The sequence below is a fragment of the Vicugna pacos genome, chromosome 18 (genome assembly GCF_048564905.1).
Source record: "Vicugna pacos chromosome 18, VicPac4, whole genome shotgun sequence".
Taxonomy (NCBI): domain Eukaryota; kingdom Metazoa; phylum Chordata; class Mammalia; order Artiodactyla; family Camelidae; genus Vicugna; species Vicugna pacos.
Window position 1 is genome coordinate 29,143,611 of NC_133004.1, and position 16,238 is coordinate 29,159,848.

At 47.5% G+C, this 16,238-nt stretch overlaps 1 protein-coding gene across 3 annotated transcripts in view; it reads right to left on the reverse strand.

Annotated features, from left to right (window-relative positions):
- Positions 1–16,238, reverse strand: part of COG7 (component of oligomeric golgi complex 7) — a 58,909-nt gene that overhangs the window by 9,270 nt on the left and 33,401 nt on the right. For all 3 annotated transcript variants that reach the window (XM_006201201.4, XM_031687513.2, XM_072942785.1), the window contains exons 10-14: positions 14,607–14,723; positions 12,643–12,708; positions 7,557–7,743; positions 5,784–5,924; positions 519–602 (exon numbers count right to left, since the gene is read on the reverse strand). In XM_006201201.4, coding sequence (XP_006201263.2) covers positions 519–602; positions 5,784–5,924; positions 7,557–7,743; positions 12,643–12,708; positions 14,607–14,723 — 595 coding nt within the window. The remainder of the gene's footprint in view (positions 1–518; positions 603–5,783; positions 5,925–7,556; positions 7,744–12,642; positions 12,709–14,606; positions 14,724–16,238) is intronic.

A 16,238-nucleotide genomic window follows, 5' to 3' on the forward strand; every position in this document is an offset into this window, starting at 1 on the left:
AGTATTAAGTCTCTAGAACCATAATTCTTGTTAAGAGATTAATTTGCTGCTGTGGAACTGAACATGAGAGCTCTCAGCCTGGGCTGGGCACACGGTAGCTGCTCACTACAAGTTTTCTGAATTGGAATTCAGAACTAAAGACACCATGTTCTTCTGAAAAGTTACAAAGAATCCAAACACAGCCACCTGCTTCCTGTCTTCCCAAATCGGAATCTCCTACTGGATTCACACCCTGATGCCCTTAGGCTCTGGCCACACCTCATATTGAGAGGGACGGAGGAGGGGCAGGAATGTGTTAGGTTCTGAAACCAGCATGTGTTTCACCAGCAGGTTTAAGGAAATCAGCTGCATTTCCTCAAAGTCCTGGATATGGATGGAGACTATCCAAAAGCAAAGGCGCAGACAGCACAGATGCGGTGCGGTAAGGACTGTTTTAACCAGAAGGGCCAGAATCAAAAGACAAGGTGAGGGCTGCAACGCTGAGACCAGCGTGGAGACCGACGCACAGAGGCTCTTACGTTGCTGATGTACTCCAGAGGGGTGAGACTGAAGGTGGGCAGGTCATCGGTCAAGGTCTCTCCAATGCCAGCTGTGCTCCAGCTCTAGAGGAGGAAGGGGAGGAAGCAATCAATGTCATAGCAACCGGGCCGCGCGGGAAGGCACCAGGTGCTGGAAAATACAGGAAGGACACAGCATCCCCCATAGACATTGTCTGCTCAGAGCTGGGATTTAGGATCACAACCACATGGCAGACCAGGGATTTCTCTTCTCTAAGTCATTCCTTTCTCTCTGCATCCCTGTAGATCCATAAAAGAGGAACCCCCACCTCCTCAACTCAGCTTTTTGATGGGAACAGATCCCTTCTGCTTACCTCCCCCAGTATGTGAAAGGAGGAACTGGGCATTCTTTTTTTTTTTTAATGGAGGTACTGGGGATTGAACCCAAGAGTCGGATGTTTTTTGGTCTGAGTTTCTCCACTAGGTAGGGGCAACAGGTCAAAAGCCTCTGGGCACAGGGAGCCTCACTAATTCTGGGTCATCAGCTGGCACTCTGCAGGGACGAGGACTCCCCAGAACCCTCCACAGAGACCATCTGTGAATCCCGCATCTTGGGACAGAGGTTGGGAAGCCCTGTCTGGTTGTGGGAATGTCCAAACCGCATTCGCCAATACTATTTTACTAAGTTTAAGCTGCTGCTTTTATCCCACCTGCTTTCTGGGTCTACCTCTCAACTGATTCAGAACTCAAAGGGAAGGGGTGAGGAGGAGCCTCAAGCCCCGCCGGCAGCCCTCTGTCCCCTGCAGGAGCCCCGTCTGGAGACCTGCGGCACCGACGTATCTTCCTTCGTCATGGAAGGCGGACCTGTGCTATCACTGTGGGAGCCTTCCCAGCCTCCTCGACAGAGTTAGACCAATTACCAGCAAGCACGTGGTTGCAGAGTTCAGCCTGGCACACCTTTACACAGAAAATCTAGTTTCTTAATACTTACCTGAGTCACCCTAAAGCCAGCCTGGAAAACAAGGCCCTTTCTGGCTGGACTCCTGGAGTGACTCCTGAGGTCACGTTGTAGCTGCTCTCTGCAGCCACCTGATGCCTGATCTGGTTGCTTGATCCTTTAAGTAGCTTTCCGGGAATGTCATGATCACGTCCACCCCTGGGCTCCCGGCCCAGGCCAAGCCTCTGCCGTCCTCCCCCTGCTCTCCAGCACCAATTCGATTCTAACTTTCCTGCTCTAGACAAGTTCCTTTCTTCCCCATCCCTGCTCCTACAGTTTCTTAAACTCCTTGTTCTTTTTTGAGAATGAATCCTCTTTCCCTTCAAAATATCCTACTTTTTTTTAACTCCCACCCCGCAGGGATGGGTCACTCCAATCATCCACATGCACTGAGCACTGCATGCCAGGCTTTGTCGAGAGGAGACAATGAAACGGACGTCTTGGTTCCTGCTCTCCTTGGGACACCAAGACCCTCTGACACACTCTCACCCTATACCCGCTACATCTACACACACACATACACACAGAGGCTTCCTCTTCGACAGTTCTCAGTGGCAGATGTAAGATTTCACACAATCAGAGTTCAGAGGAGTGAGGGCTCAAGGTGGTCAGAGAAGGGACCAGCCACAGGATGCATGAGGTGCAGAGAGGGTAGGCTGGGAAGACAAGGCTCTACCTTCAACAAACAAATTGCAAGGGAAAAGGAGAGAGAGAAAGAGAGAGAGAGAGAGATGGAAAGGTAATCTGTAGTTCAAAAGAGATATAAAAGGCATTATCAACGAATCCCAATGTGCAGAGCTAATCTGGATCCTGATTCCAACAGTTAAATCATGACATTTATAAGTCAATTAGAAATTTGAACACTGATTAATGATACTAAGGAATTATTTTTAATTTTATTTTTTAGGAGTAATTATGATATTGTGATTCTATTTTTTTAAGAGTTCTTACTTTAGATAGGGGATATACACGAAATACGACAGCCAAGAGTGGATCATCATCAAAGCAGGCTGATGAGGACATGCGGTTTATTATACTCTGCCCTGTACTCCTGCATATGTATGAAAACTTCATAATCAAATTTTTAAAAGTAGACCATCACAGGGGGGAGGGTACAGCTCAGTGGTAGAGCGCATGCAGCCCCAGTACCTCCATTCAAAATAAATAAATAGATAAATAATAATAAATAAATAAATCTAATTACCTCCCCCTCCTCCCAAAATAGACCATCATACCAACTGTGGGGAGCCAGGTAAGAGGCTTGAATGGGGAGAGACAAAATCAGAGTGATGCTTTATGAAGATTCATGCAGCTACTCTGACGAGGATTGTGGGTGAGGGGGCAGGCAGAAAGCTCACGAAGCAATTCAGAGATGATGAGGACTCAAATTAGGGCAGTGGTCATGGAAGGAGATGGAGACAGATTTAAAAAGAAGGAACAATACAATCAAGAGGTAAAGTCTCGGCAAAGAGGGGCCCAACGATGGAGCAGAGGTGGTACAGGCCAGAGAGGCAGAGAAAGGGGAGGCCGGGAGCCACACCAGGGAGGACAGGGGCAAGGGCTGAATCGTGGGGAAGGCCAGCATCACCGAGTGCACCTAAAGGACAAGCCCTGGGGGCTGGGGGCCCAGGAGAAGCTTCACAGGGGAGGCGGGAGGAGCAACGCTGGAGGCGATCAGGCAGGCAGACGGCAGAGGGCAAGAAGGGCCAGAGTGGAAAAGTACTTTGGAGTAAGGGCGCGACAGAGTGGGCTGGTGAGGGAGGGCCTTACAAAGCAGGAAGAGAGGGTGGACCTGAAGAGGTCAACAGGGAAATGGCCTAGATTATTTTTCAGTGGTTCAAAATGTATTTAAAAATTCCTTCAAAGGGGCTTTTCTATCCATCTGTCACCAGATAATGTAGGTAAACTTTAATAAGCTATTCAGAAAGGGAATAGACTGTTGGTTTATATTCTTGTTATGTAAAAAGGGCAATACGATTTACCAGCCAACATTAAAAACAAACATTTAATGACCAGGGTTTAATTTTCAAAATCGTAAGGCCAAAGTGTTTGCCTTTGTATTGTGTGCGTTCTGGGGAACTCCTCCTAATCTCCAAGCTGCCTGCGTCCATTCCCACCGCCCACCCTCCAGAGCTGCTGCAGTGAGGCCTGCAGGAGAAGGCGAGATGCAAGCAACCCAGGACCTGGCCTAACAGCGAGCGTGGAATTCAGAAGCAGAGGGGAGAGGACAGGTGGGAAGCACCACCCCCGTCTCAGTGGAAAACTGAGACCAAATAACTGGGAGAATTAAGGTTTCAGAACAGAAGGTCAAGATTTTAACCTCTGACAAGATACAAATAATAAAAGCAACCAAATCTAGAGGTTGGGGAAGGGAGATGAGAGATGTAAGGAATGCTAATCCCACCAGCTTTCAGGGCAGGCAGAGCAGTTCTGTCTTAAACGGAAATGTGCTTAACAAAAGATAACGACTCCAAGGGGGAAAGATGTAGCTCAAGTGGGTAGCGCACATGCTTAGTGTGCATGAGGTCCCAGGTTCAATCCCCAGTACCTCCTCCAAAAATAAATAAATAAACAAACCTAATTACCTCCCTCGCCCTCCCCTAAAAATAAAATAAATAAGACAAAATGAAACATTAAAAAAAAATGACTCCAATCTACCAGTAGTTCTCACAATCTTTTTTTCTTAACCTTGGAGAGATCTTCTGGGAACTAGAATCTTTTGTGGTGAAGAAACTATTCTCTCAAGTTCAACCAATCCTTTGGTTTCATTTAACTTATCTTCTTTTTCTAGTTAAATTCAAATAAAATTTATACAGTATGCATTCTGTTTTTTTTAAAAAAACAGCACGTGGGTACAGTTCCATTTCTTCCTACGGATCTGTCTACTGACACCGGCCCAGCCTTCTGCGTGTCAGTGGGCAGGAGGAGATGTCCGGCCTAATGATTTCCAGGTGGTGGGATATTGAAGGAGTTTACTGCCTTTTGTTTTCTTTGTGCTTTTCTGTATTGCTTAAATTTCTCAGAATGAATATATGTACTTTTTATTTTTAAAAATTGTCATAACTTAAAAAAAAATGAGAATCACCGAAAGGAAGAGAACTGCCACTGGGTAAGCATCTACTCCGTGACAGCTGTTGTGCTAAATTCTATCGTATACAAATTCTCACTTAATCCTCACTTGTGTGTATGGTGAAAATTACTCTATCCCCATTTTAAAGAGGAGGAGCTGAGGCTCACAGAAGAAGTAACAGCCTCAGCCACGTGACCCAACGAGACCACGTACGCGTGGTGCCCAGGGGGAGCTACTGGTCATCGGCATCACGTCCGCTCCGCTGTGACAGCGGTGGCCACCACCCCACCACCTCACACACGCCTCCGCCCTGCCCATGCTGGAAATGCAAAATCTGGTTGGGGTAGATGTCATGGCATTTTGCATGAGGCTTGACCAGATCATACAGTGCATAAGTGAGTGGCCCGGGGCTCCCCGCCGAGTATGCTTCCCAGAGGGCAGCAGGAAGCAAAGGACTTCCTGAAAGGATCTCCTGGTTAGTAAAGGCCCATAACTGGATCTTTCCCAAAAGACTAAGCCGAATCTAGATAGACTTGAGGAGTCAGCGAGAAAGGTTAACCAGGCAGGGAACTGTTTCAGAAATCCCAAACGAAAGCTGAGATCTGAACCTGGGGAAGTCAGAGCCAGGAGAGAAAAAAAATGACTGACAGGCAGTTCCTTGAAAAGGAATCAGGACAACCAGAAAACGGAAGAGGGTGGCAAGGCAAGGAAAGTGAGAAGTTCCAAGAACAGCCACTTAAAAAAGGTACCCAGGACAGAGAAGAGCAGAGCCCCCCACGCCGCTCAGAACCATCAGATCAAAGCTGCGAGGCGCTGTCCTGAGTACAGCTCCGCAACCAAGTCTGTACAAAAGTCTGTGGCGTGAAAACAGTCCAGCCTGACCTGCGCCGGCCGATCCAGCGGCACGTAATCTCCCTGACTTCTCCCTGCGAGGACACAGCGACGCTGCTCCAGATGGTGAAGGTTAATCAAGCGACAGTAATAATCCCTAATCCGCAATTAGCCTGAAAATGAAGCATCGCAGCAACGACAGCTAAGACATTCTTGCTGAGCAATGAGTTGCATGGGAACAGTGACCCTGTACAGCGGGACTTCCAGCCTAGGAGAGTCAGAGGGGGCGCCTCCCAAAGCTCAGGGAAGAGGGTGCTGAGCCCAGGGCAGAAGGGGAGCGGGCAGCGGCGGGGAGTGCGTTCTCCGATGCAGTCGCTGAGACACTCACATCCATCTTGGAAATAAGGAGCAGCTGCTGTTTGATGCGCAGGAAAACCGAATCGAAAGCCAGTTGGTGGGCCTGCTGGTTAAGGCGAGTCAGGGCCGCTCGAGATGCCGAGAGCAGGTTGTGGTTACTTGATCCTTTTTCCTGAGACAAGAAAACCCGGAAGGCAAGTTGTTAGGCCCTGAATCCAACCAAGGTATTAGCTAAACAGCTAAACATTTTGAAAAGCCACTGAGAGGAAAACAGAAAGAGGGTGCCCTGCAACAGTGTGTCCAAACCTGGCTGCGCCAGGAGCCCCTGGGAAACACTTGAGTTACGGATACCCAGGCTCCACCACAGCTGGAGAATCTGAATCCAGCAGGCTTCTGGAGCCTGGGAACCTGTATTTTTAATTCACTTTCCCGGGTGACTCAGATGCATTGAAGCTAACACAAGCTCATGGATTGGCAGTTTAGGAAAAATTAACCTGTGACTGTCCCTCAGGGATAGAGGAGGAAGGGAAAAATGATCAGAAGTGTCCTGTTATATATAAACAAGAGCGATGGACAGAGCCCCGATTCCCAGCAAGGTCAGGTCAATTACACTCGGCTGGACACCAGAGTCTGCATAACCTGGGTGAGTCCCAGGGTACTCCAAAGAGCCTGAGAAAATACAGGGGTGGAAAACGCAGCCTTAGTTTTGCTATTATAAATGAACCGATTACAACAAACAGACATAAATCAGATCAGCAATAAAGATAAACAGTGTTGCTTTAACCTAATCACAGAAGCATGGATGAATGAACTTGCAGAATGGCTTCAAGAAGTGTTTGTCAAGTTCAAATGCAGCCTGTTGGTGGGTCACGGTGTAGAGGGTGGGGGGAGGCCCTGCAAGGGCGATGCTGAGGCCTCAGACATCCTGAGGCACCCTGTGCAATCACCTCCAGAGCTAGAGGCCCACGGGGAGAATTTCAGATTGGATTTCATGCTATGGGGCCAACAGTATATCCTCTGCTCATCACCAAGAGGCTGACATTCAAATCAAACCCAGAGGGCAGGGGAGAGGTAAGGTGGTTCTAGAAAGGATGCCGTGGCCCTCGAGGAACTCTGGGGCCATTCCCAGGGAGTATGTGGCTCATCCCATTTTTGGGGAGGTTCTCCTGTCCCTGGACCCCAGGGGGCCCAAAGCTCAACATCAAGAGTAGCTTTAGAGTAGACAAACAAGAGTTTAAACTAAAGGAACAGCCAGGAGGATTGCCATGTGGAGGCACTTGCACTAGACGGGCACTCCCAGCTTCTCTCCATCCTCACTCCTCCACTGGGGAAGAGAAATGACGTCTCTGGCTGCTGGGCTGGACCCTACCTTTCCAGGTTCTGCCCACCAGCAGGCAGTACACGTTCTGGCCCCCATCTCTGTCACTCCGTACAGGGGACTGTCCCTGCATGGGGCCAGGGGCCATCCAGCTCCGCCCGTCCTGCCGACGGGTCGACCTCCAGAGGGAAGAACAGCAAGCTCGCTTGGCTTCAGGTCTAGAGCCACGTGCTCTAACTCACCTTCTGTTGGCAATAAAGCTCCACTTCCCCAACTCCTACAGCTGTATTTCAACTGGTCCCACCCAGTTTAGTTGATTACCATCTTAAAACCCGAACGTAAATGAGACAGAGATGTGGCGCAGGGCACACCACAGCCCAAGCCCCACATGCAGGGACAGGATCAGGGAAAGCCTGGGTCAGGGAAAGGGTGAGCGACAAGGGAAAAGCTTTCATTTGCAAGAATGCCATCAGTCTGGTCTCATACCTTGAGGGTATAAAGTATTTCCATTAAACTGCCGTATTCGGCAGGGTTATCTTTCTGGAGGTAATTGTATTCTTGCCATGGGTTCTTGGCAGAGCTCTTCTTATCTGTCAAGATGCTATCCTGAAAACCAGTCAGGCTCCGAGGGCTGTAGGAGTCAGAGAGATACTTCCCAGCTGTGGACAAAACCCTGCAATGAAAGTGGTGACCGTTACGCCCTGAGCTATTTGTATGGCAGTTTGTTCTCAGAGCACTCGGACTGCTCCGTACGCAATCCTGGGATAGCCTCATGAGGCAGACTGATTTAGGGTCCATTTTTTAAAGAAATGGAGATGTCCTTCATCCTTTACAAGGGTGCTGGGCCTCAGGGGCACAATAAACACCAGTTGTTTTTATTTCCTATTTAACACTCACTCTAACAGAATATTCCATCCTCCTAATATGATGCCCAGCCTACAAGGGGGCTGTCAATTCACTACAGTCTGGAATACTGTGTCCTTTCTTCGGAGAGCTTTCTTGCTATATGAGCATCACTGTTTGGAACAGTCAGAGCCAGGGGGAGCCACGGGGAGCCACCAGCTCCAGCCATCGTCACAGAGGCGTCAGACACAGCAGTGGGACAGCTGGACCCCGGAGAACAGTGACGGCAGCTGCAGGACCTCACCATCGCGCACGCCGGGCCCGTGTGCTGTCTGTGTTCATGGACACTGTAAAGCTGACTTCTGTGGTTTAGAGAGATCTATTGAGAGAAGCTGGCACTTTCCAGAGGAAGAATGCCTTGAGGAGGTTCTATGGAATGATCAACTTCTAGTGCTGCTGGGGGAGTGGAGTCTCTGTCTCCAACAAGGACGACCTCCCCTGACAGATGCTGAAAATCTTCATTCTGTTTCTCCTCAGCCCAACTTCACCACTCAGCCTATGCATTTGTATGTGTATAGAATTATGTGAAGCTATGTAGCCAGGAGATGAGGTGTTGCAGTACAACCCAAGTGTGCCCAATTCCCCAGCCCCTCCTGAACAGTAATTTCTTACGGAAAAAAAAAAATCACTGTTAGGTACTCGCTTTTTCAAACACAAATCTCATGTGTTTGTCCAGGAATGCTTGTACTTACAAACCAGCCCTGGGGACAGGACCTTCATCACAAGCAGCCACCTGCCTCTGCCACTCAGGTCAAGTTACAGTCTTCCCTGTTGCTTGAGCCTACAGGTCATTTTGGATGGGTCTTTTATCTGTGAAACCAGGGCCTGCCCCTGCCATGGCCTTACTTCCAAGTCTTCCTTATTTCTGGTCTGGATCACAGCGGCCTTCCCTTCCTCTGGTCCTTCTACGGGGTTAATGGCATGATCGTTCCAAAAGGCAAAGCTGATTTTGTCTTTTGCCCAAAGATCACTCAGTACTAGAAGTTGACCGTGAAAACACCTAGGCATGGCACCCAGAGCCCTCCATCGCTGGAGCCCCTGCATCCGTACAAAATTCCTGCCACCACGCCAACCATCCCCACCTAGCCCTGCAGGCCTTGTTCACATGTTCCCTTGATCTGAAATGCCCGTCTTGGTCCACCTGGGAAAATCCTAATCCTTCTGCAAGCACCAGTCCCAGGGGCGCCCCCCTCTGCCCAGTCTTTCCCCCCAGGAACTCAGTCTTCGGATCTCACCAGCCTCTCACCTCTCTTACAGACTTATCACATGTTGTCCCATTTCTCTGCCACTAGATGGTGAGGCTGAAACACAGAGAGCTCGTCATCTCTGAATTCCTAGCACCTACCACGGTGCCTGAGACGTGGCAGGTGCTTCTTAATTATTCTCTGAATAAGAGGGTACCCTGGGTTTGGTGAGGAGGAAGGTGAGAGCCAAGCTTTCGTCTCCGCCCTCCGAGAAGTCAGCTGTCCTCCTCGGGGTTACTGCAACGGGTGCCTCAGTCTCGGGAAAGTGGCATCAGTCTTCAGTTGAAGAAAATAGTTGTTGGGAATGTTCTGAGTATTAAAGATTACAGTTTAAAATGTCAGAGTGGTATGCTCTACAATAAAAACCAAATCTGACTACTTTTTACATGTTGGAACATATATAGCTCCAACCCCAAGGAACTAATGACATTTTCCCCCAGACTCCTCTTCATCCAGACAGTCACCGTTCAATGATCTAATCACTAACATCTTCTTTCCTGCTATATTTATTTCCTAACATTGTGAACTAAACCATGCTGAAATGGACACTTGGTTTCCTCATTCATTAAGACACATTTTCTCATCATTGTAATGCGCTCCAAGCTAGGTCTTGGGGATACCAGATGACTAAACACAGAGCTTGCCCTCAAGAAGCTCAGAGATTAATGGGATTAATGAGTCTTTAATTAACGTAGTAAGTTCGCGCAGAAGAGGGAGGGCCTGACATTACAATACCATCCACTTCCTCGACTCACTTCCTTTTCTTGAAAAGCTGTTGCCCACTCCTCAGCCATGGAAACTTATACATTTATTTTGGATTCCCCACATCTGACTGTCCCACTGAACTGGCCCCCTAAGACTTTGTCCTAGTGGCAATACCACTATTCCCAAAGCCAGTGATGGGCACCATAAAAGTACAGAGGAGCCACGGCAATCTCCCTGTGTCTCACCCAACTTGCCCAGAACAAGAGAAGTCCCTGGGGTGACACCCAACTTGACCTTGCTTTACTCAGCCCATAAATCACAAAATGATCCCTGTCAGCAGGCAGGTGATCTTAAAAGCCCAGTAGCCAATGTCATTCTTGTCGCTGAAGTAATCTGCGGTGTTTCGAGCTGTTGCCTCTGCGACCCAAGGGGAGTGGTCCTTAGTGGAGGTCTGGGTTCGACAGGTGAAATTGACAGGGAGATAAGATAAGCTTTATAGGCAGCGGCCACACGCATGGGCTCCCTGATGGGAACACAGATGGTGGCTATTAAGTCTTTTCCCTTTCCAGACACAGTGCTTCCAGAATGACGCCACCTCTTAAAACAGCTTCCTTGGCTACGCCCAATTTATTCTCATCTCACGCCAAGGCTCAGGCCAGGTTCTCAGCCTCTCTGGGCTGCAAACGCAGGTAGAGGGACTCAGCCTGCATCTATCATGTCACCGGTCATCTTCTCAACCAGATCTTTCCTTTCCCCTTAGAGTGTAATTTTCATTTTCATTGAAGGAGTAAGGCGAGTCTGTCTGTATGTTCTGCTTATGGAAAGACATCTGATACCTAAGCGGAGAAACCCAAGTCTGAGCACAGACACTGATCTGTGAGGAAGGATGATGTGGGGGTGACACACGTGCTCTGGATGCCTCCGCTGACGTCCAGGTTCAAATCACTGCCTCTCAGTTGCACTGCCTCAGACACAGCTATTTTCACAAATAATTTCTTTTACCTAAAAAGTTATTACCTGTGCCTCAAGGTCCCTTCATGTGTAAAAATGGGGGTAAGGGTAGTATCTACCTCTCTGGACCCCCTGGGAGTACCAATGAGTTAAGTCATGTAAAGTCCTTAATGTCAGGGTTCAATAAATGTGACTGGGGGTTGGGGGTGCTGTTAATGTTTCTTCCGAAGAATTTTTAGGGTGAGTAGACTTTCCGTTTTTACTTTGTACACCTGCAAATTTTAATGTTTGCAATGAGCTGGGCCCAGGCTGTAATTACTACTGTAATTAATAAAATAATAAGCTACATGCCTTTCTTTCAAATACGTAAATGTCAAATTCTCAGACTTTCTTAGGGGCCCTTTGTGAACCCAGACCTACTCACCCCTCCACCACAGGGTCCTCTCACCACACATCTGTGTGCGTGAGTGCATGCGTGCGTACGTGCATGCGTGTGTACGCATGCACGTGTGTGTGAACATGGGCACGCATGTGTGTGTGGGAGTAGGGAGGGAGGAAGGGGGCATCTAAGATATTATTTACACACATTCCACCGTGTGCCTGTGGAGCTCTGGTTTTATTCATTCCAAGAAGTCACATGATTTCTGTTACGAAGAGCAACAGCTGCCCGTTCTACCCCGCGGCAAGACCCTCCCCCTAATGGGAACCATCGTGAAAAATCTCGGGAATTGAAGGCAGTCCGTGGGTTCAGAAATGAAGGAAGACAAAAAAGGGTGAGAAGAAGAAACGTCCAACTCAGAGCTCTGACCCCCGCAGCCAGTCTGACCTCCGGCCGCAGCAGCTCAGCCCTACCTCCTACCCGGACCAGGGGCCTCAGCTTTCATTTCACTTTGTACCAGGGCCAGAAATTCCCTCCTGCAGAGACGACTTTAGGACAACAAAGACTGATCCAAGAAAGAGGAGAAGGGACTGGTGCTAGGCCCTCACCCCACCGTCTCAAACAGACTTCTTCCCCTGAACTCCTGTAGAATGGAGAAGTCCACTGCACCAAGGCAATGGGAGATTATTACACTTAAAGGAAGAAAGGACACGTGGGAAGCTGAAGCCCTTTGAGGGGAGAAGTGGTCTGAATGGGGCTCCCTACTTCAGGTAGGGATCAGGACAGAGAAAGGGCGCAGAAGGGACTTTTCCTAGGCCTGGTCCCAGAAATCCTTTGACACACACCCCTTGGGTAGCAGAGAATTCTGCTGCAGAACCCAGAAGGCGGGCTGGCTGGGATAATCTGGATTCTGTGGGCTGGCCCAGGGGACTTCACCACCACTTACAACACCATTTCTATGGGGAAATGTATTCTGACTCCCAATAACTGACTTACAAACATGTAGTGGGAACCTAGCTGGAATCTAGCCTGTCCTGGAGACAAACTTCCATATCTAACCAATTATGTGTCTGTTGTCAAGTAGATCAGAGCCTTGCTCTGTTCAGGTGCTCAGATAAATTTTTTTCTCTTTTTTTGTAGAGGGAGGAAGTAATTAGGTTTATTTTTAAAGGAGGTACTGGGGATTGAACCCAGGACCTCGTGCATGCTAAACACGCACTCTACCACTTGAGCTGTACCCTCCCCGCTGGATAAATGTTGAATGATGACAATACTGACACCTCATATCCCAGGTACAGAGAATCCTCGAGTGTCGTGGTGTCAGGCTATGCTGGGTATCCTATCACGTTCTTCCCCAACAGCCAGGGACCCGCCCACAGTCCTCTCCTACCTGTTTGCCAGCTGCTGCTCAAAGTCCCCGCACTGCCGCAGGAGCTCTCCACAGGTGGCTATTATCCTGAACAAAACGAAAAGCACTTCAAGTTCAAGTATCTGGAATGCCGACTTTACAGGACAAACATTGTCTCATTCATAAAAATTCTAACTATTCACCCCTTTTGCTGGAGTGCTGGGTTCTGGAAAGCAGTTTAACCATTTGATGGCCTGCCTAAAATGTTTCATTAATTAGTAATTCCTGGAAAAGGTGAATGCTGGTGCCTTCCAATACTGTCCTGTCACGGGCCTCTCTGCTATGAACCACAACTCTACACGAAATGATCTCACGTAGTTTTACATTTCCAAAAATCCTGAGGCTGCTTTTGGGCTTTGCCCATAAGAAAATGAGTTGGAAATACTTTGTATCTAAAATTTGAAAAACGAAAATTCATTACTTAACATTTGTGAGAGCCTGCTATTTGCCAGGCATACAAAGGAAACCTGTTTTGATATTAGAATTAGCATTTCTCTCTGGTCACTTTAAAGGCAGATGAAGATTAATCCATTTTGTTTCTCAGAGATAAGCCTGAATGATCAACATTTCTGAATTTAATAATCCTTTAATTTTCAAGAAATTTTATGCTGACCTCAAACTCCAGCTACTGAGTCCTTCAACACCAAACTGTAATGTCAGGACAAATCCAAGGATTAAAAACATCTTAGGTCTAGTTAACTTTTAACTTTCTCTAAAAGTGCCTAGCATCACCAGGGTATCTAGGCATTCCATCATAAGAAAGGTTTATGAGAAAGTGAAATATTCCACTCACCTCGGGTGTAACAGAGCAACCTGGTGCATAATATTTTCTGGTATACTAAGCCACCACAGCTGATAAGGGGTATTAGCATCTAGAACATTAGATTTCATCAGAAAAATAAAAGCCCAGATCGGAGCCCACGAGGAGATACTCCAAACAGCCCCAGGAGGTCCTGGATTTACGCTGATTAAAGCCAACCTTTGGAGGGCCCGGACCTGCCCTGCCGTGGGCCCCCGCACTGAGACCTACACGGGCGGCGGGCACCCTGCACGCAACACGCAGGCCAGGGGTCAGGCAAGAACTGCAAGTGGGGAAGAAGCCTTTTCAGAATGTATACCGGTGAAGAATGGTTGTAAGGAAAAGAAACTTTCAGACTGCTTTGTACCTCAGGTCGATGGTATACTTTTGTCAGACCACGCAGGAGTGGAAGAACCATGGCACAACAGAGAACACACCCTTAGTCAACCGGGGGCTTCGGCCACCCGCTCCCCAGGGACCGTGGCCTTGGGAGGACACGGGCCCAGTGCTTCCAGAGCTTCTGATTTTTACGTGATGTTGGAAAGCAGGGTTATGATCAATCTGGCTTCTACGTGTTGGCAACTAATCCAGATTTTGTTAAATGCTATGATCAAACAAAACCTGTCGTTGGTCAGATCCGGCCACAGGCCGGCAGTCTGCACTCTCTGGCTAGACACATCAGGACCAAACTCCTCAGGCCCCTTGCCAATGACACTCCCACCAGACCTCAGGGCTTAGGGCAACAGAGTGTCTACCTAGTGGCCCACAGAAATAGGATCCAATCAGCTGTGGGTTTTCTAAAATAAAAGTTCTAACTTATTTTAGGTCTGTAAAAATACAGGCTAAAAGAAAAAACAAATCTCAAACCAAATATAAAAAATTTACATCCCTGAAGGAAATGAGTTCATAAAGGACTTTTTAAAATATTTTAAGAGCAAGAGGTGTCTTTTTTGGTGTTTGGTTTGGTCTTTTGTTTATTGGCTTGTTTTCAGAGTCTAAAGTATTTGCTTAAAAAAAAAAGCCAGTGAAAGAGAAAAACAAAGAGAATCCCTTCAAAAAAACCCACACTTACCATTTTTATATATTATATTATGCATGTTTATGCTTAGTACATTAGGCACACGCTTAATTATAAGCCCCACTTTACCTAATGGAGTTCTGAAAAGCTGTCCAATCTTCTTGGAAAAGGGAGTTGGGAGGAATATCGTCCAGCCTGCACTTCTTCCGTATCGAGTGGAGAGTGCTGGTGAAGTCGGACACGTACCTGCGGGGAAAGAAGAAACAGAAGTGGTGGGTCATAAACTCCTCAGACCTAGAGACACCTGCAATAGACAGCTTTGGACAAACTGCTAATGACCTTGAGAGCACCTTCAGAGGCTCCTACTGAGGGCTGGCTCTACTTATAAGCTCTGACCACAAAAAGGCCTGTCTTTCCCACCAGGCAGAGCAGCTTTTTTTTTTTTTTAACGTTTTTTTATTGAGTTACAGTCATTTTACAATATTGTGTCAAATTCCAGTGTAAAGCACAATTTTTCAGTTATACATGAACATACATATATTCATTGTCACATTTTTAATTTTTCACTGTGAGCTACCACAAAATCTTGTATATATTTCCCTGTGCTATACAGTATAATCTTGTTTATCAATTCAACATTTTGAAATCCCAGTCTGTCCTTTCTCACCCCCTGCCCCCTTGGCAACCACAAGTTTGTATTCTATGTCTGTGAGTCTGTTTCTGTTTTGTTCGTTTGTTTTTAGATTCCACATATGTGCGATCTCATGTGGTATTTTTCTTTCTCTTTCTGGCTTACTTCACTTAGAATGACATTCTCAGGAACATCCATGTTGCTGCAAATGGCATTATATTGTCAGGTTTTATGGCTGAATAGTATTCCATTGTATAAATACACCACATCTTCTTCATTCCAGTCCTCTGTTGATGGACATCTAGGTTGTTTCCATGTCTTGTCTATTGTAAATAGTGCTGCTATGAATGCTGGGGTGCAGGTGTCATTTTGAAGTAGGGTTCCTTCTGGATATATGCCCAGGAGCGGGATTCCTGGGTCATATGGTAAGTCTATTCCTAGTCTTTTGATGAATCTCCATACTGTTTTCCACAGTGGCTGCACCAAACTGCATTCCCACCAGCAGTACAGGAGGGTTCCCTTTTCTCCACAGCCGGGCAGAGCAGCTTTAAGGGGAAGAGGACAGCCAGCGAGACCAAGACTCCGTGACCAACCAGGTGAGAGAGGATGCTGGTAAATTACCCCTTCCTCCTAACTGACACATTTCTTTGGAAGCTGATTCAAAGAACTGCTTTAAAACATCACGGTCCCACTGTAATCCCTGACTGTCACCTGGCATGCTATAAGGCAGTTCACTGACATCCCAGGCACCTGTGCCACATTCAGATTCCTGAATTTGGATTAAACAGCTGAGCTCCATGGCGGGCCAGAGCCTGACTTTAATGATGCAGGAGCATGAAACTGGATTCAAAACTGAAAACCCTGCCTCACATCCTGTGTTCCTTGCTCCCACCTACACCACATACTTTCCTTTGTAGCACCCAACACAAGTATAACTAAATAGCTTACTTAATGTGTGTGTTTAATGTTTATTGCTGTCGCTAGACTAGAAGCTCTGGGAGAACAGGACTGTCCCTCTGCAGCTCACACCGTATCCCCAGGAACTAGCACGGGGCTGACGTAATGAATGAAAGACCTGCACTGCAGTCTTGAGCAAGTACCTAGGTGTCTTCGGGCATGTTTCCTCATCT